This window comes from Bubalus kerabau, chromosome 15, assembly GCF_029407905.1.
Source record: "Bubalus kerabau isolate K-KA32 ecotype Philippines breed swamp buffalo chromosome 15, PCC_UOA_SB_1v2, whole genome shotgun sequence".
NCBI lineage: Eukaryota > Metazoa > Chordata > Mammalia > Artiodactyla > Bovidae > Bubalus > Bubalus kerabau.
Window position 1 is genome coordinate 84,573,873 of NC_073638.1, and position 24,560 is coordinate 84,598,432.

A 24,560-nucleotide genomic window follows, 5' to 3' on the forward strand; every position below is an offset into this window, starting at 1 on the left:
ACTCCCGGAGCTTACTCAAACTCATGTCCATTGAGTAAGTGATGCCATCCAACCATCTCATCCTCTGCCACCCTCTTCTCCTTTTGCCTTCAATCTTTTCCAGCATCAGGCTAGTGTGAGAGACTCTTTTCTTTCAACCATAGATAATATGTAAATGAATGAGAATGTCTGTGTTTCAGTAAGAGTTTTTAAAATTGACACTGAAATTTGAGTTTCATATAATTTTCATTGTGGGGCTTCCCTGGTGGCTCAGAGGTAAAGACATGGGTCTTTACATGTAATGCAGGAGACATGGGTTTGATTCCTGGGTCGGGAAGATCCCCTGGAGGAGTGTTGGGAAGCCCAGTACAAAATAGCCGGTTGGAGGAAGTCCTTGGGAAAATGGCGAAGGGCCAGAAATACCCTGGCTTGGTGTGCTCAGGCAGAAAAACATCTCCTGCCTTTGGTTATGCCTGGCGCCAAGATTTAATAATAAATATTAAGGATGTTGCTTGAGAAAACGGGTTATGGGATAAGCACATGGGTCACTTAGAGCGCGCTGTCCTTGAAATATTTTTACTGATTAGGTGTTAACCCTGTACACGCTCTGCTGGCTGTATACTCTAAGCTCTTTGTTCCTACTTCTATAAAAAGGCTTGACTGCAGAAATAAACTTGTCAGTCCTTGCAAGAGACTGTCCGAGTGTCCTTCTTTCAGGTTCGTCGCTTCCAAGTCCTGGGGAGAAAATCCCCAACAAGGAGGGCATGGCAACCCACTCCAGTATTCTTGCCTAGAGAATCCCATGGACAGAGGAGCCTGGCGGGCTGCAGTCCATGGGGTGGCAAAGAGTCGGACATGACTGAAGTGACTGAGCATGCATAATTTTCATCTGTCATGAAATACTCTTCTTTTGGTTTGGTTTCACCCACTTAGCTTACAGTTCTCCTCTCTGCATAGGCTAGTTCTATATTTTATGCAGTACATCTTTGTAGGGTGAGCATCTGTGCCGAGGTCCAGCCCCGGCTGATCCAGGGTATTCGAAGGAGAGACGGCTAGGCGACCTATTCAAATGTTAATTAGAGATAATAAAGAGTAATAGAATGAGGATAGCTCAGTAGGAAAATTCAGTGGAGAAAAGAAGCTGAGTGGCTTGGTTTACGCGGAAAATCAATATAACCCGTGACACCAGGTTAGCTCTGACCACGGAGGCCGCAGGCGCCCTCTCGAATAGCGGAAGGTGCCCCACCGTAGACACCTTCTCGAGTGGGTCTTAGAAGCCCAGGCAAATAAATGGTCGCAGAGGATATCCGTGCTCCAGATGAACACTCAGCTGGAAGTTAAAGGGAAGAATGACATGGGGAGACCAAGCGTTGGTGAGCAAGGCCCATAGCTTTATTTTCAACAGGGGCTTTTATACCCTAAGTTACACATAGAGGATAATAGGGGATGCAAAATCAGCAGTCTTTGATGCTTATCAAAAACCAGGGTTTCTTTCCTGCAGATTTATCGTATACAAATGGTTTAGGTGATTTACATCATCTTCTGGCCAGAGGCCTATTAACATTTTATGACTCTTGACAAGCACTTATCAACAAAGACTTATTTTCTCTAAGAGTAATTATTTTAAGGTTTGGCGCCATCTTCCGAAGATAAGATTACGTTCCTATAGGGTGGATGTGTAATGGGTTTACAAAGGAAAGAATTTACTACCTTAAGGGTCTAAAGTTACTAACACCAAGGCCACTACTTATTTTTTCTACATACCAACTATATTAATTAATGCACATTCAAGGATACAATTCAGGGGATGTGAAAACTTGGCAACAAACATTGGCTCATCAATGAAATCTTTTACTAGTTTTATTCTGACAGTTTCTAATTCTCTGAGAGGCTCTAAGCTATTTGAATATCTTAGGCTTCCCCTGCCTCTCGAGGCTGGGAGACTGTAAACAATCGTATGCATAGCTGTAGGTGTCCGGGTAAACTTGTCAGGCGAGTTAGAGAGCCATCTGAGGGGTTTGGATTTAAACACTCCTAATTGCCCAGGATCTTTATTAATTGGAGCTGTAAGTTAACTCTTTGACAGAGAGAGCGAGATGGTGGTGGGGGACAGCCCCCAGTAAAGTCAGAGGTGAGAGCACAAAGCAATAAAGTAGGCAGACTGGTTTTTGGGGGGTAGATGCTCGAGAATATCCGGGGGCACTCCCGAGGCTCGATCCCGCCTTTGCGTATGCCGAGCCCCCTTCCTCATGACCTTTGTCACGAGTGGAATGTCTCTCGCCGGCTCCCGGCACATCTGGCAGGTTTGTTTGATTTTATTATGTTGCAAGTGCATTAAGCTTTTGATAACAGAGGTATCCTCTTCAAAGACAGAGATCTCGAATGAACACATTGCAGATGGAGTCAGTCCTCATCTGTGGTTGACTTAAATAACTGACCATTTGGCTGCTTCAATTCCTGCTCTTATGCTATAAATTCATCATTAAAGGGCGTGTCTGAAGAAAAACCTGGGTCCCCATCAGGGATCCCAATAAAAGCAGAACCCCAGGTCCAGGCTCTCTTTCCCTTTCAACTAGATATGCTGAGTTCCCTCCAGGACCTGTGAGTAAGAAGCCTCATCTTTCAAGCTTTCCTGATGGTTACTGCTGAGGGAAACTCGCAATCCTAAGAAAGACTGCAGTGGTGGGCCAGCCTCCACCTTGGCTCTGCAAGGGGAGATGCCCATGGGAAGCGTGTCTAGCCATCTCCGCACTGTCCTGGGGTGAGGGCAGAGGCAACCGGGCTGCAGGCGTCACCCTCAAAGCTAACGAGGGACGTGCGTTCATCCCACAAAAAAGAGTAGATGGGTGTGTCCATGAACCGAAACGGAGACATGTCAGAAATGGAAAGCACAATAAATACTTTATAGTAAGACCTTTGGCATTACTACTGCTCTTCTCTCAGGTCACACCCAAAATACTCATTTCAAACAATAGTTTGACTTTGACCAACCATTTTGTGGCTGTGTTTTATTGGCATCTCTAAGCTCAATCTTTCTCTCTCTTTTTTTAAAGTCCTTCTTCATAGCATTTTATAACAGCTAATTTTCATTCTAAACTTACTCTTGGGAAGTTGTTGTTGTTGCTCGGTTGCTCAGTCGTGTCCGACTCTTGGCGACCCCATGGATTACAGCATGCCAGGCTTCCCTGTCCATCACCATCTCTGAGAGTTTGCTCAGACTCATGTCCATTGAGTCGGTGATGCCATCCAACCATCTCATCCTCTGTTATCCCCTTCTCCTCCAGCCCTCAATCTTTCCCAGCATCAGGGTCTTTTCAAATGAGTCAGCTCTTCACATCAGGTGGCCAAAGTATTGGAACTTCAGCTTCTAATGAATATTCAGGATTGATTTCCTTTAGGATTGACTGGTTGGATCTCCTTGCAGTCCAAGGGACTCTCTAGAGTCTTCTCTAGCACCGCAGTTCAGAAGCATCAATTCTTCAGCATTCAGCTTTCTTTATAGTCCAACTCTCACATCCATACATGACTACTGGAAAAACCATAGCTTTCACTAGCTGGGCCTTTGTTGGCAAAAGTGAAAAACCTTTGTCTTTCCTTTTTAATATGCTGTCTGTGTTTTTCATAGCTTTCCTTCCAAGCAGCAAGTGTCTTTTAATTTCATGGCTGTGGTCACTGTCTGCAGTGATTTTGCAGCCCCCCAAAATAAAATCTGCCACTGTTTCCACTGTTTCCTCATCTATTTGCCATGAAGTGATGGGACTGGATGCCATGATCTTAGTTTTCTGAATGTTGAGCTTTAAACAAACTTTTTCACTCCCTTCTTTCACCCTCATCAAGACCTGATTCATGTTAATGTTTGACAGAAAACAACAAAATCCTATAAAGCTATTATCCTTCAATTAAAAAATAAACAAATTTTAAAAATAAAAAAAGAAGGTCTTTAGTTCCTCTTCATTTTCTGCCATTAGAGTGGTATCATTTGCACATCTAAGGTGGTTAATATTTCTTCCTGCAATCTTGATTCTAGCTGGTGCTTCACCCAGCCTGGCATTTCGCATGATGTACTCTGCATATAAGTTAAATTAGCAGGGTGACAGTATACAGCCTGACGTGCTCCTTTCTCAAATTTGAACCAGTCTGTTGTTCCGTGTTTGGTCTGAACTGTTGCTTCTTGACCCACAGGTTTCTCAGGAGACAGAGAAGGTGGTCTGGTATTTCCATCACTTTAAGAATTTTCCACAGTTTGTTGTGATCCACACAAAGGTTTTAGCATAGTCAAAGAAGCAGAAGTAGATGTTTTTCTGGAATTCCCTTGCTTTCTCTATGAGCTGAGGAATGTGGACAGTTTGATCATTGGTTGCTTTGCCTTTTCTAAATCCAGCTTGTACATCTGGAAGTTCTCAGTTCATGTATTGCTGAAGCCTAGCTTGAAGGAATTTGAGCATAACCTTACCAGTATGTGAAATGAAAGCAATTGTCTGGTAGTTTGAACATTCTTTGGCATTGCCCTTCTTTGGGACTGGAATGAAAACTAACCTTTTCTAGTCCAGTGGCCACAGCTGTTTCCAAATTTGCTGACATGTTGAATGCAACACTTTAACAGCATCATCTTTTAGAATTTTACATAGCTCAGCTGGAATTCCATCACCTCCACTAGCTTTGTACATAGTGATGCTTCCTAAGGCCCACTTGACTTCACACTCCAAGATGCCTGGCTCTATGTGAGTGACCACACCATCGTGGGTATCCTGATCATTAAGATATTTTTTGTATAATTCTTCTGTGTATTCTTGTCACCTCTTCTTTATCTCTTCTGCTTCTGTTGGGTCCTTACTGTTTCTGCCCTTTATTGTGCCCAGTCTTGCATGAAGTGTTCCCTTGATCTCTCCAGTTTTCTTGAAGTGCTCTCTAGTCTTTTCCAGTCTATTGTTTTCCTCTACTTCTTTGCATTGTTCACTGAAACAGGCCTTCTTATCACTCCTTGATGCTCTCTGGAACTCTGCATTCAGATGGGTATATCTTTCCCTTTCTCCCTTGCTTTTCACATCTCTTTATTCAGCTACTTTTAAAGCCTCCTCAGACAACCACTTTGCTTCTTGCATTTTTCTTTGGGATGGTTTTGGTTACAGCTTCTTGTACAATGTTACTGACCTCTGTCCATAGTTCTTCAGGCACTCTCTCTACCAAATCTAATTTCTTGAATCTATTCGTCACCCCTACTGTATAATCATAAGGGACTTGATTTAGGTCCTACCTGAACGGCCCAGTGGTTTTCCCTAATTTCTTCATTTTAAGCCTGAATTTTGCAATAAGGAGCTGCAGTAAAGATCCATCCCCTCCATGGATCACAGCCTTCTAAAGGGGCTTACAGAACTCAATGAAGCTATGAGCCATGCCATGTAGGGCCACCCTGGATGGATGTGCCATAGTGGAGAGTTCTGACAAAACATGGTCCACTGGAGGAGTGAATGGCAAACCTCTCCAGTATTCTTGCTGTGAGAACCCCATGAACAGTATGTAAAGGCAAAAAGAGCTTCCTAGACCCTTTAGTGAAAAGATTGAGAGTCAACAGACATGAGGATCATTTCAAAGAACACTCATATGGTGTCAATTTCTTGGTTTAAATATGCAGAAGCGTCTCATGACATATGAAACAACTTCCGTACAGAATTTCTGTGTTCTATCAGGTGTCTGAGATAGACATTTTTAACTGTCCTGCAGTACATTCCAAGGAACCAAACATGGATTTTTAAGTTGTATCTGACATGTAAGACTTCCTAGTGAGTCCCACAGAGCAATTAGCTTCTTCTTTAACTGTCGGCAGCCTCTGATTAAATGTCAAATTTCAGAGAGTGCCGGGTTTCAGCTGCAGATGGTGTGTAACAGAGTAGATTGTACATCTCTTTAGTTTGTTCCCAATTGAAGTTGAGTTGATTTACAATGTTGTTAATCTCAGGTGTACAGCAAAGTGATTCAGTAAAACACACATATGCTATGTATATTTTTTTCAGATTCTTTCCCCTTATAGATTATTATAAACTATTGAGTATAGCTCCCTGTGCTATACAGTCAGTTCAGTTCAGTCGCTCGGTAGTGTCCGACTCTTTGTGACCCCAAGGAGTGCAGCACGCCAGGCCTCCCTGTCCATCGCCAACTCTGGGAACTTGCTCAAACTCATGTCCATCAAGTTGGTGATGCCATCCAACCATCTCATCCTCTGTCGTCCCCTTCTCCTGCCTTCAATCTTTCCCAGCATCAGGGTCTTTTCCAATGAGTCAGTCATGTGCTATACAGTAGGTCCTTCTTACACTAGTCTGTATACTAGATATATACTATTCTATACATAATGTATACAGCCTCATCTGCTAGTAGGCAGGATGCCTTAGAACCCTGAACCCATAACCTCCCCTGGACATGGCTCGGTCCACAGAGAGCCGGGACCTGGCCTCAGACACCAGTGTGCATGCACTAGACCCAGCAATCATACCTATCAAACCCAGCTGATAAAACAGACTAATCAAAGGGTTTTGGAGGAGGGAGAGAGAAAAGCAGAAAAGGCATGGACGTACAATATTAGGAATAAAAGGAGCATGATAGAATAAAAAAGAAGACACTACTTTGATATCTATACTTCCAAAATGATTAGCATGAGAAGCAAATGTTTCCTAGAAAATATTGCTACAGCTAACATAAGGAAGTATAGAAAATCTGAACCTATAACACAACAATGTCACTGAAGAGAAATGAAAGTACTGTGTCTATACAAGAATAGATGAAGAAATGTTCATAGCTTTATTCATAATAATCCCAACCTGGAAACAGCTTAAATGTTTACCAGCTCACAAATGATTAAACAGCCAGGGGTGCAGTGATTCCATGGAAGACTACTCAGCTGCAACGAGAAACTACTCTTACCTTAACAGTCCAGATTGAGTGACTCTCAAAAGCATCGTGCCAAGAAAAGGAAATAAGACACGAAAGAGTACAAACTATGTGATTCCATTTAAATGACATTTTGGAGAGGACAAATTATAGAGACGGAAAACAGAGATTGGCTGTGGCCAGGAGATGAGCTGGTGGCAGTGAGGTACTGATGCCTGGGAACATTTGGGGTGATGGAGATGCTCTGTATCCTGATTGTTGTGGCGTTAACGGGAGTGTATACATTTGTCAAGATTCTTGCAACTGTGCACTTTTTCAAGAGCGACTTTTATTATTTGTGAATTTTACCTTAATTTTTAAAAAGTAAAAAGATTATAATTAATATTTAGACTGAAAAAGAAAGTTGAGGGCCAAACTTTAGTACCTTACAGAAGAGTAAAGGAATATGATAACCGCAGCAGGGCATCAGTGGTTATGGTATCAGAATATCATGCGCAGTAATAAAGAGCTCCAAAGAGACATGCTGAGGACAGCTAGAAAACCTTAAATCTGTCCTGTAGTTTACACGGTCACTCCAGTAAGTCTGGGGGCTTCTAGAACTTCCAGTGTAGTAGATGAGGAGGAGAAGGTCTTGTTTCACCTTCCTGCTGTTTGCTATGCTGCCTCTTGACCTATTTCATGCCCCATATTGAAATATATTCTCACTAAGATATCCATATTAATGTACTTATTTTTTTTAAGTGCTTAAAATGTAGTTTAAATGTTCCCCCCTGCCCCCACCACAAAGTACTTTGGGACTTCTCCGGTGGTCCAGGGGTTAAGAATCCATCTTCAATGCATGGGATGTGGGTTAGATCCCTGGTCTGGGAACTAAGATCCCACATGCCTTGGAGCAACTAAGCCCACGAGCCACAAGTACTGAACTGCACATTCTGGAGCCCGTGTGCCACAACCAAAGATTCTTCATGACACAAATGTAGAACTTGTACGTTGCAATTAAGATCTGAAGTCAAATAAACAAATAAATAAACATTAAAGATACTTAGAATAGAAAAGGGAGATTTTTCTCAGGGTATGGAAAGTTAGGGATTTATTACAAATTAAAAAATAGAGAAAAGGTCATGAAAACCTGAAGATAGAGGCTCAAAAGGAGAAGTAAGAAAAATTATCTAGAGATCACGGAAGCCACTTTTCAATGCCTCCATCCTCACCTGGGGATGACTGCTCTCCTAGAGATTTAGTCAGATGATTTTAAGATTTAAAGCACATATTCCTTTACCAGTTTGCTAACAGTTTGCTAACAGTGTTTTTGCAGATTGGCATGTGTGAAAATTGGAGACATTGACCTACCTGTGCACAAGCCTTGGTCTTCATTCATACTGGCCTTCAGCACTGCCGATCTGGTTGGCAATATCTAGGAAATGATGTTTTAATGTGCTTTTTATCCTATTGTACATAAAATTTCACAAGCATAATTATTAACATTGTAGATATTTGTCTCTATTAATACTCTCAAGTGGAACATAAGTATTTGGTAAGCTCTTAAGTTGAAAAAATATTAAAGAATTATATTTCTTTTTTATTTCTCTCCCCATCCACTTCTGTTAGCAGGTACCAGGTCTGCCAAGTTCTGGAGATATAAAAATAGAGGGAGATGGTCCTGCTCTTGAAGATCTCATCATTTAGTGGTCTTTACTTTTAGAAGAGATGGTGAATGTAGTGACAAAATCAACATAATATCAAGGACAGTTAAATGCATGCACCTAATCATTTCTAATCTCTGTAAATTTCTGCTTTTTATGTTCTAGTAAAACAGCACAAAACAATCACTGAACTTGAGGAACCAGTGTTCTAGAGAGAAAAAAAAAAAATAGAAAGCATTTGAAACATTCATTCAGGCTCCTTTTCTTAGAGACATTTTGAATTTCTTATTTTCATTTTCATCTTCTCTCTTGAAGAAAGGAACTTGAATGCCATGAGAATATCTTCAAGCCTTGCTAAAAATTATTTACAAGATAGCATCACTGGTAATGGCCGAGAGTTTGCAGACTTTCGGCTGCACCCCAGGCCTCTAAATCATTATACGTGTTGTAACATGATCTCCAGGTGATGTGTTGGCTCATTAAAGTTTGAGAAGCACTGCTGACGGCACCCCACTCCAGTGTTCTTGCCTGGAGAACCCCAGGGACGGCGGAGCCTGGTGGGCTGCCATCTATGGGGTCACACAGAGTCGGACACGACTGAAGCGACTTAGCAGCAGCAGCAGCTGATGGGCATCAACTCAGCATGTACTCTAAAGGCAAACCCTTTAGAGTAGTGATTCTCAAAGTATGGTCCCTGGGCAGTATCAGTATCATCTGAGAACTTGTCAGGAATGCAAATTCTGATGTCTTACCAAATCAGTAAGATGGGGCTCAGCTAGCTGTGCGGAGCTTCAGTGGGCTCTACAGGTGGGCCTGATGTCTGCTAGTTTTGAGGACCATTGTTTAGAAGTTGGTTGGTAAATTAGGTTAAAGCAGGAGAAATCAGTCTTGTAAATCCTCACGCCTAATTCCTCAGGGCTTCGCCTTCTGAGGTGCACAGGATAATTGAATTCTCTTACAGTCATTATTGTTTTAGTGCTCAAACATGGAGATAGAAGTTATACGATCATAGGGAGTTTTAATAAAGTAAACGTTAGTGCATAAAAACAACCCCATAATTGAAGATTTAGACTCTAAAGAAAATGAAATAGAGCCTTCTACCAATCTTCTAATCATATCTAAAAGACCTGCCTCCTGCTTTGATAGTCACATTACAATTTGTGCGTGAGTTTTACAGGCATTAATGTAAGCTTTCAAAATTCACTGTTCCAGGGGAACAAAATATTTGAATAAAAAGTGTTAGGTTTCAGGCAACGAACTACCTTGATGATATATTTATGAATACTGATATATTATTGAACTAAATAATATATATAATAATAATATATCATTATTATTGATATATTAACAAACTAAAATGATGATATATTTATGGCACATGTGTGCTGCCCAGAGCTGGTAGTTGACTTTTCACACCTGAGTGTGTCTTTAGCTATTTTGGCATATAAATCCGCTGCTCCTAACTTCCTGTTTCTCGAGTAGGATTTCATTTCCAATCTCAGCCAATGAAGCCTTCCTCGGGATTAAGAGGACTCTTAGTCCTTTTCTCTTTGACATGGACTTGTGCTGGGGATTGGTCAGGTATAACATATTTGCAGAGGAGGGTATTTTTTAAATGTTGAAAGATGGAGCTTTCAACGTGACTTTTGAATTATTCATGATTTTGGTCTCACTGAATCCTAGCAATAGCTGAGGATACATATAGTGAAGGAGGTTTATTTTAGATATTTGATCTTAAGATGTTTTCTGAGACTCAAGAGTCTGCCCCAACTTGAGAGTTGCTTTTCTCAACTCCCCTTCTCTTCTGACCCCTTTCAGAGCATGTCAGATTCCTGGGGCTCAAATACTTGAAGTGGGTTAAATGTAAGGAGCGTGGGGTGGCCGGGAACATAAGGAGACTTCCATGGGCTGCGGCAGGACCTCAGGACTCTGAGTGTGACATGCTGGAAGGAAACCTTATCTAGGACTCTGTTGTCCTTGATATTATTCTTCATAAATCCATTGTGTCTGAGAGGAAGAATTCAGCCCTTCCTATGTGGAGTGATCAATTGCCTTGGTTTTCCTTATGCTTTTCCTGTTTTAGCACTAAAAATCTTCCTTCCTGAGCAAATGGGATGGATGATTGCCCTATGCATGAACTTTGGTTTGTCAGTTTCTGATGTTGAACTTTCAGAGTTTCTGTAAGAATGTACATGTTCTCATCAAGTTACCTGTTTCACAAGGCCACCCAGATCTGCTGTGTGAGCACTGGGAAGGGTCGTGGTGTGTTTATTGTATGCTTTTCTTTCCTTTACTTAGGAAATATTTAAAAAGACAACAATAAAATCACATAAATACTCATTGACCCACTCTCCAGCTTTATGAAATCCACAATAATCGGCTACACTTGCTTCCATTTTAATTTCTGGTAGAATCAAAGTTCAGGTAAAGTTGAAGTCCCCATGGCCACCCTTGGTTCTGTTCTCTTCCCTCTTTGTCCAGATGGAAGCTTGGTCATTTTGCATTTCTCTATGCATTTTATAATTCTATGTCGAATAGATGGATCCATAAACCTATGTTTTGCAGGCACTCAAAACTTTTATTTGTTCCATCCTACAGCTTTTGTTGTTCTTCAACACTATTTAGAGATTTATAAGTGTAGGCTTGGTTTAACTCTTCTCTGGTACGCTATTGAGTGAATCCATCATAAATCGTCTTCATTTTTCTGTTGATGGGTAGAACATGTCCATGTTTGTCTGTTACATGTAATGTCTGTACTTGGGCGTTTTTTTTTGCATGCCCAGGATCATGAGGCCACAGGTGTGCAGGTCGGAAAACCAACTCTCTCTTACCCCATTGTTCTCTAACGAGGTGTGACAGTGGAGTTTTCCCAGCAGAAGGGCAGCTGTTCTCATTTTCACCAGCACTTGCTGCTTGCAGATATCTTACTTTTTGACAATCTGAGGGGAAGATAAGACTAACTCAGGCTGAATTTTTTTCTGAACTTTTAAATTTTTAGGTGATAATAGATTCATATGTAACTGTGTAATACTTGGCAGTTGTATAAGACATGCTACAGACAGATAAGTGTACCTTTTACTCAATTCCATCCAATGGTAACATCTTGCAAAACAGTGCAATATTACTTTAGGATGTTGACATGGGTACAGCCAAGCCACAGAACATTTCCGTCACAACCCCTCAGGTTGCCCTTTGACAGTCACATCTACACTCCTGAATTCATCATGCCACCTCGCTTCCCTCCCACCTCAGTCTCTTATCTCTGGCAACTATACATCTATTCTCCATTTCTTGATTCTTGTCATCTCAAGATGCTCCCTAAATGGAGTCATACAGTATGTTAGTCCCAGGGACTGGCTTTTCATTCAGAAAATTCCCTGGAGGTCTGCCTACATTGTTGTGTGTATCAATACTTCATTCCTTTTTGTTGATGAGTAGCATTCCATGACATGGTTATACCATCGTTTAACCATTCACCCATTGAAAAGCATCTGGGATGTTTCTAGTTTTTTGTTATTATGAACAAAGCAGTTATAAACATTTGATTAAATTTTGTGTGAATATACATTTTTATTTTCCTGGGATAAATGGAGTTCGATTTCTGGATCATATGGTTGTTGTTGTTTAGTTACTCAGTCATGTCTGGCTCTTTTGCGACCCCACAGACTGTAGCCCGCCAGGCTCCTCTGTCCCTGGGATTTCCCAGGCAAGAATACTGGAGTGGGTTGCCATTTCCTTCTCCAGTTCATCTTCCCCACCTGGGGATCACACCCACGTCTCCTGCACTGGCAGGCAGATTCTTTACCAGTGAGCTTCCAGGGAAGCCTGGGTCACATGGTAGTCATATGTTTAGGTTTTAAAGAAATCGAGAGACTAATTTCCAGGGTGGTAATATTTTACATTGCCACCAACAATGTATGAATGGTTCAGTTTCTCCACAGCCTTGTTAAATACGACTTGATGTCATATTTTTATTTTAGCTACTCTGATAGGTATATAGTAATATCTCCTTGTGATTTTAATTTATATTTAAATAATGGCTAATGGTGTTGGCTAAGATCTTTTCATGTGCTAATTTGCAATCTGTGCATCCTCTTAGTGAAAAGATTACAGGTTATTTAATTTTCATTTGGTTGCTGAGTTTTCAGTATCCTCTGAGGCTCCTTTTAGTATTCCAAGTCAACTAAGAAGATTTATGTTAAGTGAAGACCACATAAATTGCCAACTTAACTCTTTATATCTCACGTCCTACCCAATCCAGTAATTTTAGGGTATTGTGACATTCTTCTAGAGCCTAGCCCACATAGAAAATTATATTAGAAAATGATTCCCTTTCTCAGATACAAAAATTACTGTCCAGTTATATTTAGCAGGAAAAGAGGAAGCACCACAGACACTCAGTTTCTGTAGAAGCAGAGTTGCTCAGTTTTAGTCTTTTGGACAAGTCATTATTGCTTCATCAGCCCTTACTTCATCCTTTTACACATCACTAAGCTGTGCATTCAAACGTAGAAACAAAGGCTTGCTTAGAGGAGCTTCAGTTGAGCGTGGGAGATCAAAGGTGCTCTATACTGCCCAGCAACAGTGGTACGACATACTGGTATTGCAGTCTCACGGCCCAGCTCTTCAGTGGCTTTGGAGAACTGGGTCAGAAGATTTTACTTCATATTGAAGGATGTATGTGTAGTATGGGTATTTTCAGAGGATGAAGTAATATGCTGAGACCGTCTTTAGCAGAATTACTCAGCTCTAAGACTTTTTTTTTTAATTAGCAGAAGAATGATGCTGCAGTTCATGGGGTTGCAAAGAATTGGTCATGATTTTGTGAGTGAATAACAGAAGGATGTTCTCTTTGTTTATATTAACTGTGCTAAAATTTTCTGGGCTGATCTGTGAAATAGCAACACTAACAGAAAATGTTTCTTTTCTACTTCTTAGCTGTGAAAGTATGCTGCAGCTACTTTTGGTTCTATGCCAAGATTAAACCCACACTATTTCACAATTTGTACATGAATCCTGATGAAGCATTTTTAGGAGATGACTGCCCTGTAACCTACGTTTCACCAGATGCTCATTATGAATTTTTCTACTATTCTAATAAATGTGGCATCGTAACCAAAGTAAGAAGAATGGCTATTTTACCTAAAATCTGAATGTTGTATGGTTCCTTCAACAGCCCCCAAACCAGAAGTCATTAAGTTTTTATCTATAATAAGGCTGGACTTATTTCTCTAATAGTCACATTCAGGACAGAGGAAATTAATGAAGGAGATGATAAATACTTATTTTCTTGTTGGGTAATAACTGCAAACTCTAATGTGAACCTTGTAGATATAAAATTCAATTAGTGACAGAAAAGTCAGGGAGATGGCAAGTTAGAAAGTTTCCACATCTCACAAGCTTATCATGTTACGTTGCAGCGTATAAAGTGATATATTACAGTTTATAACATTTGGCCTGGTGCAATCAGAAGGAGGAAATAACATAGTTAAGCATCAGAAGGTTTTTCAAAGTAGATGTCTCACATTCTCCAGCCCCACCCAATCCCGCTGACCAGAGACTTTGACGGGCCTTACTGGGCACAGTGAATGATCAACTATACCAACTGCTCAAAAAGTCTGATTGGGATTTTGGCTTAATTTAAAAAATGTTAGCAGCCTACAAAAGTTTGCTGTAAAATTACTTGCTATTTTGCTCCCTATCCCAAATGGAATATTAAATAATAGAATTTTCCCAGTCTAGCTGAATGTCAAATATTGGGTTCCACAGAAAGCAAAATTTAAGGTGGAGTTGAGCATGCAGGATGTTTTATTAAGAAGTGTCTATTTTTATGCCAGTACCATAACGTTTTAATTAATATAGCTTTGTAGGGTAGGTTTTTTTCCCAAGAGGAAACAGTTCCGTTGACACAGCTATAGATTCAGTGTGTCTGTGGGAGGGACCACATTGAGGATCATCTTACGCTGCCATTCTGAACCAGATGGAGTGTGACTTGTGATGCCCCCAGCTTTGCTTTTCTCTCTTGCTTTGACTATTCAAGGTTTCTGCAGTCAATACAGCTTCAGGGTAGTTTCTGTTTCCTGTGAAAAGTATCACTGGGGTTTGGATAGGGATTGTGTCTACTCTGTGGATGGATGTGGGTAGTATGGATATTTGAACAATCTTAATTCCTCTGATCCACGATCATGGGGTAGCTTTCCACTGTTTGCCTTCAATTTCCTTCACCAAAGCCTTATGATTTTCAGTGTTAGATGTTCTACTTTCTTAGTTAAATTTATCACTAAGGATCTTATTTTTTGATCTATTGAAAAAATGGGACTTTTTCCTTTATTTTTTCCATGTATTTTGTTGTTGTACAGAAACACAATTTCCCCGGGATTTATGTGAGTAGAGGCAGCTCCCAGGTTCCAAAGTGCATTCATACGGGCTTAAAGCTCATACTCTCTACGACTAAGCAGTATTCCAGTTACAGCAGTGTTTCTCAAAAGGAGGTATAAGCAAACTTTCTTGAATTTGAATCACAAAGATCCTTTTTCTTTCGGTTCACGAGTGCTGACTGCCTCTTCTACACAAGCATTCTGCCAGACTTTAATGCTTGTGTCCACTTAGAAGATGGCTTAGTTTCTCATGAATGGAGGTTGACTGTGGTTACTTTTAGAGAGCTTGCAGGACCCACAACTTCCTATTCAAATAATTGTTGAGTTTCCTGAGGCTCTTGAGACAAACATCTGCTTAAAATCGTTCTTTGTCTCTTTAGACTTTCCAGGAGACTCTTCTGCTTCAGATTAAAATCAAGTATATGTCAAGTAACTCTGGAGACACAGCTGAAATGCCCGTGTCGTGTGTCGTCACAAAACAAGCATGGTATGCCAGACTCCTGCCCTGGTTCTCGGCTCCATCTTAGTTTCCAAGATGAGAAACCGACCCTGAGAGATTAAAAGTCATAACTGGGGGAGGGGAGAAAGGACACAATCCTATTGGTAACATCAGTTTGTTGATTCCTGGCCCTATATATTTCAGAGTTATTTCAATTGTCTTCTAGGAAAAAGAGTAGCCTGCTGGGCTCCTCTGTACATGGAATTTTCCAGGAGAGAATACTGGAACAGGTAGCCATTCCCTTCTCCAGGCGATCTTCCCGACTCAGGGCTTGAACCTGGGTCTCCTGTCTTGTAGGCGGACTCTTTCCCATCTGAACCACCAGGGAAGCCCTGTATATAATACCAGGAATACTGAAAAATGGAATGACGATTTTTTTTTTATACAACTGTCAGAGTCGCTGAAAATCTGATGTATCTTAACCAGCTCTTAATCAAATCTAGCTATTTTGAAGTGTGAACCCACATTCAAGGTTCCTGAAAGAAATAAGAAAGTCTAAATGATAGTATATGAACTCACTGAAGATTCAAGGTCAGCATGCTGGACTCAAGATGTAGGGAGAGAGATGGAACATGCTAGAACAGAATCCATAGGTTAAGATTAATTTTTTTGGTATCTTACCAACTTTTAAGAAAGCCGGTAATAATCAAGCTTTTTAGATCATAGCAACTTTGATCAGGTCTTGGCAAACTTCTGATTGTTGGTAGGACTTTATCTGGATAATTTTTCTGTTAGGTTCTTCTGGTTAAAACCTTGAACTGAGTTTTTATTTCCTCTCAGTGATTACAGAAGAGCCTTACTACATAGTGTTCGTCTCATAGATAATAACGACAATAAATAACAACTAGCAGTTATTAATCACCATATTCCTGCACTGTTCCAACACTTGTATAAATAGATTTGTTCTCCGTGACAGCTCAACGAGATAGATACTATTATGCCGATTTAGGGGTAAGGAGATTGAGGCACAGGGAAATTATTTACCTGAGGCCATTTTCTGGTAGATGGTAGAACCAGGAAGTAAACCCAGAGTTTGGTTTCTAAGCCCATGTTACTCAACACCACAAACACCGCCTGTGATGTTCTGGAACAATAAGCAGAAATCAATCCATCTACTAGTCATAGGAATTTGGTCTGAAGTTCAGTCTTGGAAACAGTAAGGTCTGAATAGATCTTAGATTCATGTGATATTTCTATATTTTCTTCTCTCACTTTAGTATGTACCCTTTTAATTTTTATTTTATTTTATTTTTTTTTAGCATGTACCCTTTGTCAAATGAAACTGAAAGTGGAGATGATGAAACCAGCTCTGAAGACATGGAAGTTTCTTACATAATGCAGTCACAGTAAGGGTCCTCGGAACTGGCGTTTTGTGATTTTGTCCACGCATGTCCTAGACAGGAGCCAATACAGTTGGCAAGGAAAACAAATGCCCTATTTGTATTAAGGCATTTTGTGCCTAAAAAGCTTCCAATTCAGGAATGGGCAGTTCATGCATTCCTTCCTGTGTTTGTTGGAGGTGTTGCTGATCATGTGCTTTTGTTACTATGTCACTAACTTCCAGGGATCCCATTTAAGTAAGAGCTGTCCTTCTGGGGTATCATATGAAATTCCATGATAAATGCAAAGATGAAAGAAATATCCATCAATTCCAACATCAATGGAGTTCTAAATCTTAAAAAAAAAAAAGTGTCAAACTGAACCTACAAAGTGAAGGCTTAGATGTGTTGGTAATCCCTGGTGACGTGAGCTCCGAAGTGCCATAATGCTGGGTGGTTACTTCTTCCAGGAAGGACAGAATACCTTCAGGCAGTACAGTTCTTTCTCCTTGAGCCACATCTGAAGGGATATTAAGATAAATCCACAGGCATGTTGATTTGGGGTTATCAATAAAGAGGTGGAGCTATGCAACAGAAAGTATCAGGATAGTCTTAGAAAATTTCGGTTGTACCTCATGGTTTAGCGAGGAATCATTATACACTTAAGGATATTGTCCCAAGGGTAAAATGTTTTCCTTTCTCTTGAATTCTCCTCTTTTACTTTTAATCTACACCCTCTCTCCCATCCACACCCCCACACATATAAACTGCTTTACTGATGAATAGCAAGCTCATTGAAATAGTTAAATAATGTTTATATTGGGACTAATTTTAAATTTTCTTCTATTTCAGGAACGATCTGAATACTATATTCTCTCTGTGTGCCAAATGATGTAACTTACTGGAAGAGAAGAAATGAGATCTATGTTCATAGGCAACTTCTGAAATGACTGTTTAGGACTGAAGATATAGTGTGCTCTTTTATAGAAATAAGAAGAGCTGGCATGGAACTGAATGATACCCAATTGTCTATTTCAAAAAGCTAATTTTTGATTTTAAATCAAATGGCATGTTGCCTTCTTATCTTTTTGTTTTTTCAAAAAGACACTAACCCCTGCTTTTAACTCCATGGAGACTTATTTATGAATAAAGGGTGTTCTATTACCTGTCTGTAATTATTGAAGGGCTGTGTCATTTTAAGCTTTGACGCTCACTATAAAGAGGTTTTTAAAGGCAGAATGACTAATTCTTCCCTGCTAGGTGGCTGATTCATAAGCTTAGCTAAGATTTAGAACTAGTTGGATCATTTATTCATTTGATGAACATGCTTTCATGGAATTTACATTTTGGTAGGGCACAGACTATTAAAAAAACACACACACACACACATATTCTATAAATTCCAGGAATGGGGTAAATGCTCCTTAGGAAAAACGCCTGGCAGAGAAGGGAGGCTGGTAACATCCGGGTGAGGCTTGCTCTTCTGCGTGGCGTCGGGAGATGCCTGCCCGGGAGCGGGCTGGCAGAGACCTGAAGGGCGTGAGCAGTGAGCCGTGCAGACCCGGGAGGGAAGGTCCTCCACGGGACCCCAGGCCCAGAGGGCTCACAGCAAGCCGGACAGTGCGGTCGGAGGGGGGGAGTGCTAATAAACCAGGAGAGACCCCCCTCCCCAGAACAAGGGGAGTGCAGAGCGGTAGCCTCTCAAAACTGACCTGACAACCTTGGTTTTACTTGAAACGGAAGGGCGCGTCACCGGGAAGTCTCGGGGCGACCTCGGATCGCCCAGGCTGCCGCGCGCGGAACAGACACAAGGGGGCGCGAAGGCCGAGCCGTGGCTCCGCCGCTCGGTCGCGTCCGACTCGGTGACCCCATGGGCTGGAGCCCGCCGGCTCCGCTGTCCACGGGATTCTCCGGGCAAGAAGCCTGGAGTGGGCTGCCATTTCCTCCTCCAGGAAAGGCTGAGTAGGGAAACCAATGCTAATGCTGGTACTCTTCAGCGGGAGGGTAGGAGGGCTTGCTAGACCAGTTCTCAGCGTTCTCATCTAGGGGCGACCTTTCCCTCCAGGGCACTAGACAAATCCGGAGAGGTTTTTTTCTTGCAGTGAGAGGTGGTGTTAGTGGTGGTGTGTTCCTTAAGGCTACGGGGTACCGGCCAGTGATGCCACTAAACATCCTACAGAGAGTAAGATAGCACTCCCTACCTCCGCCCCCGCCCAGCATACACAACTGAGAATTTCCTGGGTTGAAGTTGAGAGCCCTGGGTTAGATAGAGCAGTGGAATAAACAAAGTGCTCAGATTTTGAAGAGATATATACCTGTATAGATATATCAATATAATCTGAGAAAGATTTGCAAAGAGTTGGATATGGGGGTATAAGAGAGGAATCCAGCAGACTTTACGATATTTGAGCTCCTGATGGGAATACCAGACCACCTGACCTGCCTCTTGAGAAACCTGTATGCAGGCCAGGAAGCAACAGTTAGAACTGGACATGGAACAACAGACTGGTTCCAAATAGGAAAAGGAGTACGTCAAGGCTGTATATTGTCACCCTGCTTATTTAACTTATATGCAGAGTACATCATGAAAAACGTTGAGCTAGAGGAAGCACAAGCTGGAATCAAGATTGCCAGGAGAAATATCAATAACCTCAGATATGCAAATGACACCACCCATATGGCAGAAAGTGAAGAAGAACTAAAAAGCCTGTTGATGAAAGTCAAAGAGGAGAGTGAAAAAGTTGGCTTAAAGCTCAACATTCAGAAAACAAAGATCATGGCATCTGGTCCCATCACTTCATGGGAAATAGATGGGGAAACAGTGGAAGCAGTGTCAGACTTTATTTTTTTGGGCTCCAAAATCACTGCAGATGGTGATTGCAGCCATGAAATTAAAAGAAGGAAGGAAAGTTATGACCAACCTAGACAGCATATTAAAAAGCAGAGACATTACTTTGCCAACAAAAGTCCATCTAGTCAAGGCTATGGTTTTTCCAGGGGTCATGCATGGATGTGAGAGTTGGACTATAAAGAAAGCTGAGTGCCAAAGAATTGATGCTTTTGAAGCGTGCTGCTGGATAAGACTCTTGAGAGTCCCTTGGACTTCAAGGAGATCCAACCAGTCCATCCTAAAGGAGATCAGTCCTGGGTTCATTGGAAGGACTGATGTTGAAGCTGAAACTCCAATACTTTGGCCACCTGATGCAAACAGCTGACTTATTGGATAAGACCCTGATGCTGGGAGGTATTGGGGGCAGGAGGAGAAGGGGACGACAGAGGATGAGATGGTTGGATGACATCACTGACTTGATGGACATGGGTTTGGGTGAACTCTGGGAGTTGGTGATGGACAGGGAGTCCTGGCGTGCTGCGATTCATGGGGTCACAAAGAGCTGGACATGACTGAACGACTGAACTGAACTGAAAGTTGGAGGTGCCACTAACTTGATAAGAATGTGGGAGATCCTGGCTTAGAAGCTCTATTCGGTAGATGTCAAGTTTAAGATGTTCATTAGATTTCTAAGTGGAGAGAGCAAGTGGGTTTTGAACATATAGGTCTGGGGTTCAGAGGAGGTGGTCCAGGCTGGATGTAGAAAATTTGTATTCATCAGCAAAAATTTAAAGGTGATAAGACTGGATGAGTTCAAGCAAAAAAAGTGAGGAAAAGAAGATAATGGGCTCAAGGCTCAGGTCTTGGGGTTTCTGATATTAAGAAGTAGCTGAAAGGAGACAGAAACCTCAAAGGAGGAAACCAGTAAGGTAGACTGGAAGCAAATCTGCCAGAGAGTGGAGTCCAGACAGCCACACAGATGGAGGTAATGATCACATCACTTGTTTCTGAAAGGTTAAGTAGGATGGATGAGAACTAAGAATTGACTATTCACTCTAGCGAACAGGCAGAGCACTGATGATGCTGGAAAAAGCGGTTTTGGTGGAGAGGCTATGCTCAAAAGTCAGGTTTAGGAGAGGATGGATAAGAAGTTGGAAAATGCAGAAACACTAATTTGAGAAGATATATGCATAACAGTGTTCATAGTGGCATTTTTTACAAATGCCAACCAATGGAAGCAACCTATCGACAGATGAATGGATAAAGATGTGATACACACACACACACACACACACACACACACACACACACTGAGATACTACCCAGCCATGAAAAGAGCAAAATCTTGCCATTTGCAGCAAGATGGATGGTTTTAGAGGGCATTATGCTAAAGTGAAATGTCAGACAGAAAATGACAAATGTCATACAATGTCACTTATATGTGAAATCTAAAAAATATAACCAACTAGTGAATATCACAAAAAAGAAGCAGACTCACAGAAAGAACAATCTAGTGGCTATCAGTGGGGAGAGGGAAGAGGGGAGGGGTGAGCCTCCGGTAAGGGGTTAGGAGATATAAACTGTTAGGTATAAAATAAGCTACAAGCATATATTGTACCACCTGGGGAATATGGTGAATACTTTGTAACTGCAAATGGAGTATAACCTTTAAAAATTGTGCATCACTACATTATACACCTGTAATTGATATAATATACAGCAACCATACTTCAATTCAAAAAAACAGAGGATAAAAAGAACCTGAAAGAGTATAAATGACTTTTCCTAGGAGTATGGCTGTCAAGAGAAGAATAGAAATTGGGTTTCTCACAAACACCAGTCAGTGTAACTTGCTTAACTTCCCTGTGTTGATACAATTGCTTCCTCAAATGAATGCGTGATTTCTTAGATTTTCCATTTCAGTCTCAGGGCCTTCCACTTCCCCCAGCCATCTCTGCAGCCACCCCAGAATATAGATAACCTCTCCAGTCTTTCAAATACAAGAGTGATCCATAGATGAGCAAGGTTATTACCTGGGGGCTTATTAGAATGAAGTGTTACATATCAAGTCTAATTCAGTTCAGTTCAGTTCAGTTCAGTCGCTCAGTCGTGTCTGACTCTTTGCGACCCCATGAATCGCAGCATGCCAGGCCTCCCTGTCCATCACCAACTCCCGGAGTTCACCCAGACTACTCAATTGAACTCTGTCTTTTAAGAAGATCCTTGCAAGATTTAAAAGCAAAATGCAAGTTTTTTTTTTTTTTAAGTAAATTGGGGGTAAGAGTGAGTCCACACGTTTACCTGGACCCTAAGAGATGAAGCTGAATCTCTTCTATCATAAGGGAAAGGATTTCAGGTGGGTTCTGTGGTATTCATTTCCCTCCCACTCCAACACCCTTTAGAGCTGGGATCCTTTCAGTATCTCCAGTCAAGAGAGACTTATTTCACTGTCCTTTTGTGGACAAGCTAAGACATAAGAAATAAATGGCTAGCCAAAATTGATTCCATTGCCCTCCCCAACTCATTTAGATAATTCTACACAGGTGCTTCTGTATCTAGGAGAAGGCAATGGCAACCCACTCCAGTACTCTTGCCTGGAGAGTCCCAGGGATGGAGGAGCCTGGTAGGCTGCTGTCTATGGGGTTGCGCAGAGTCGGACACGACTGAACGACTTCACTTTCACTTTTCACTTTCATGCATTGGAGAAGGCAATGGCAACCCACTCCAGTGTTCTTGCCTGGAGAGTTCCAGGGACGGGGGAGCCTGGTGGGCTGCCGTTTATGGGGTCGCACAGAGTCGGACACGACTGAAGCGACTCAGCAGCAGCAGCAGCAGCAGCAGCAGCAGCTTCTGGGTCTAGTTTCCTTTTGCCTAGCTAAGTGAGAAGTTATTAGCAGAACAATCTCCATTTTAGGTAACTCTTCAATTTCCTAATCAAAAAGAATATTGAATTTTCCCTGTATCATATGGTATGATAAATTGTGAAAAGGTTAAAGCACCTGGAAATACCCTTGATTCATCTAAAACTTCTAGACAGTTAAAGTAGCCCAATCCTTTCTGGAGGAAAGCCTCTTCCCCTTGCATACAGAGTCTGCAAATATCTTCTGTGAGGCAGGATCTTCATAAAAAGACACTTGTCTCCTTAAAAATCTGCTCCAACTATCCTTAATCCCATCAGACTGATAATAAGGTCAGGTCTCAGCAGAGCAAGAGGGGAAATAGAGTCTCTAGGGAGGAGACTTAGTTAATCGAAAAAGAGAAGACATAAGTGTCCATCAGATTTTAGATATTTCATGGTTTTCATATGCAGCATGAAATTTTCATTTTCATGGTTTTCTAATGACTATGCTGCCATTCGAAAGGAAGTGTTAGATGCATAGGCAATGATATTTTTTAAAAACAGTGATTTATGATCCAGCAATCCCACTGCTGGGCATACACACTGAGGAAACCAGAATTGAAAGAGACACGTGTACCCCAATGTTCATTGCAGCACTGTTTATAATAGCCAGGACATGGAAGCAACCTAGATGTCCATCAGCAGATGAATGGATAAGAAAGTTGTGGTACATATACACAATGGAGTATTACTCAGCCATTAAAAAAAATACATTTGAATCAGTTCTAATGAGGTGGATGAAACTGGAGCCTATTATACAGAGTGAAGTAAGCCAGAAAGAAAAACACCAATACAGTATACTAACGCATATATATGGAATTTAGAAAGATGGTAACAATACCCCTGTATACGAGACAGCAAAAGAGACACTGATGTATAAAACAGTCTTTTGGACTCTGTGGGAGAGGGAGAGGGTGGGATGATTTGGGAGAATGGCATTGAAATATGTATAATATCATATATGGAACGAGTCGCCAGTCCAGGTTCTATGCACGATACTGGATGCTTGGGGCTGGTGCACTGGGACGACCCAGAGGGATGGAATGGGGAGGGAGGAGGGAGGAGGGTTCAGGATGGGGAACACATGTATACCTGTGGTGGATTCATTTCGATATTTGGCAAAACCAATACAATATTGTAAAGTTTAAAAATAAAATAAAATTTAAAAAATTAAAAAAAAAAAAAAAAACAGTGATTTCCTTTTGGCTGTACTAGGTCTTCACTGGTGCACTCGGGCTTTCTCTCGTGGCAGCAAGCTGGAGCTGGACTCTAGTTGCGCTGCACAGGCTTCTTGCCGCGGTGGCTTCTCTCGCTGCAGAGAAGGGCTGGAGGCGCGTGGGCTTCGCTAGTTGCCACAAGTAGGCTCAGTAGTCGCTGCTCCCAGGCTCTAGAGCCCAGGCTCAACAGCTGTGGTGCACGGGCTTAATTACTCTGTGGCACGTGGGATCTTCCTGGACCAAGGATTGAACCCACATCTCCTGCTTTGCCAGGCAGATTCTTTACCACTGAGCCACCAGGGAAGCCACAGCCAATGATATTAAAATTCTCTGAGACAGTTTATATAAATAAACCTGTCAGTAATTCAATATAGAACAATACAAATTCCATTTGTTATGAATAACTAGATAGAGATGCATCCATGAAATGAAATACTTGTAAATAAAATTACCATGATGTCCTACAATAAAATATTATCTGGCTTGCCTGAGCATGGGGGTAAAGAATGTGTGAGTTACTGGTCAATAAGACATTTCAGTGTTATTCTGCATACTTCCTTACTGTTTCAATTGTTTGCCATACATTCCTATCTTGCATAATTAAGATAATTACCAGCTATAGTTCACTGATACTGTCTTTGTAAATTTAAATCTACTGAAGTTCCTTAATTCCTGGTTATTACTTAACAACACACACTCCAAAATAAAAACTCATTGATTTTATGAGACATAAAGTATAATTAAAATATTTAGTGGAAAGAGCTTTCCCTTGTGGTCTCTCATGATCACAGGTATATCTTGCAGCTTGTTCTTTGCTACATCACTGCATGGTCCTGGAAATTTCTATACTTTTGATAATTTTCACTAGCAATTATCCTATAATCAGAAGCCATCTATGAAACATGCTATATAATT

General features: G+C 41.3%; 1 protein-coding gene across 8 annotated transcripts in view; it reads left to right on the plus strand.

Annotated features, from left to right (window-relative positions):
- Positions 1-24,560, plus strand: part of LOC129627729 (oocyte-secreted protein 1) — a 216,392-nt gene that overhangs the window by 177,368 nt on the left and 14,464 nt on the right. The window contains exons 2-6 of one of the 8 annotated variants that reach the window (XM_055547254.1): positions 9,981-10,085; positions 13,443-13,624; positions 15,262-15,368; positions 16,640-16,726; positions 17,552-17,869. The exons of 6 other annotated variants lie outside the window; for them this stretch is intronic. In XM_055547254.1, the coding sequence (XP_055403229.1) occupies positions 10,010-10,085; positions 13,443-13,624; positions 15,262-15,368; positions 16,640-16,726; positions 17,552-17,591 (492 nt within the window). In that variant the 5' untranslated portion in view covers positions 9,981-10,009 and the 3' untranslated portion in view covers positions 17,592-17,869. Of the gene's footprint in view, positions 1-9,980; positions 10,086-13,442; positions 13,625-15,261; positions 15,369-16,639; positions 16,727-17,551; positions 17,870-24,560 lie in introns of those variants that run through there. One more of the 8 variants, XM_055547255.1, reaches the window with a different exon arrangement.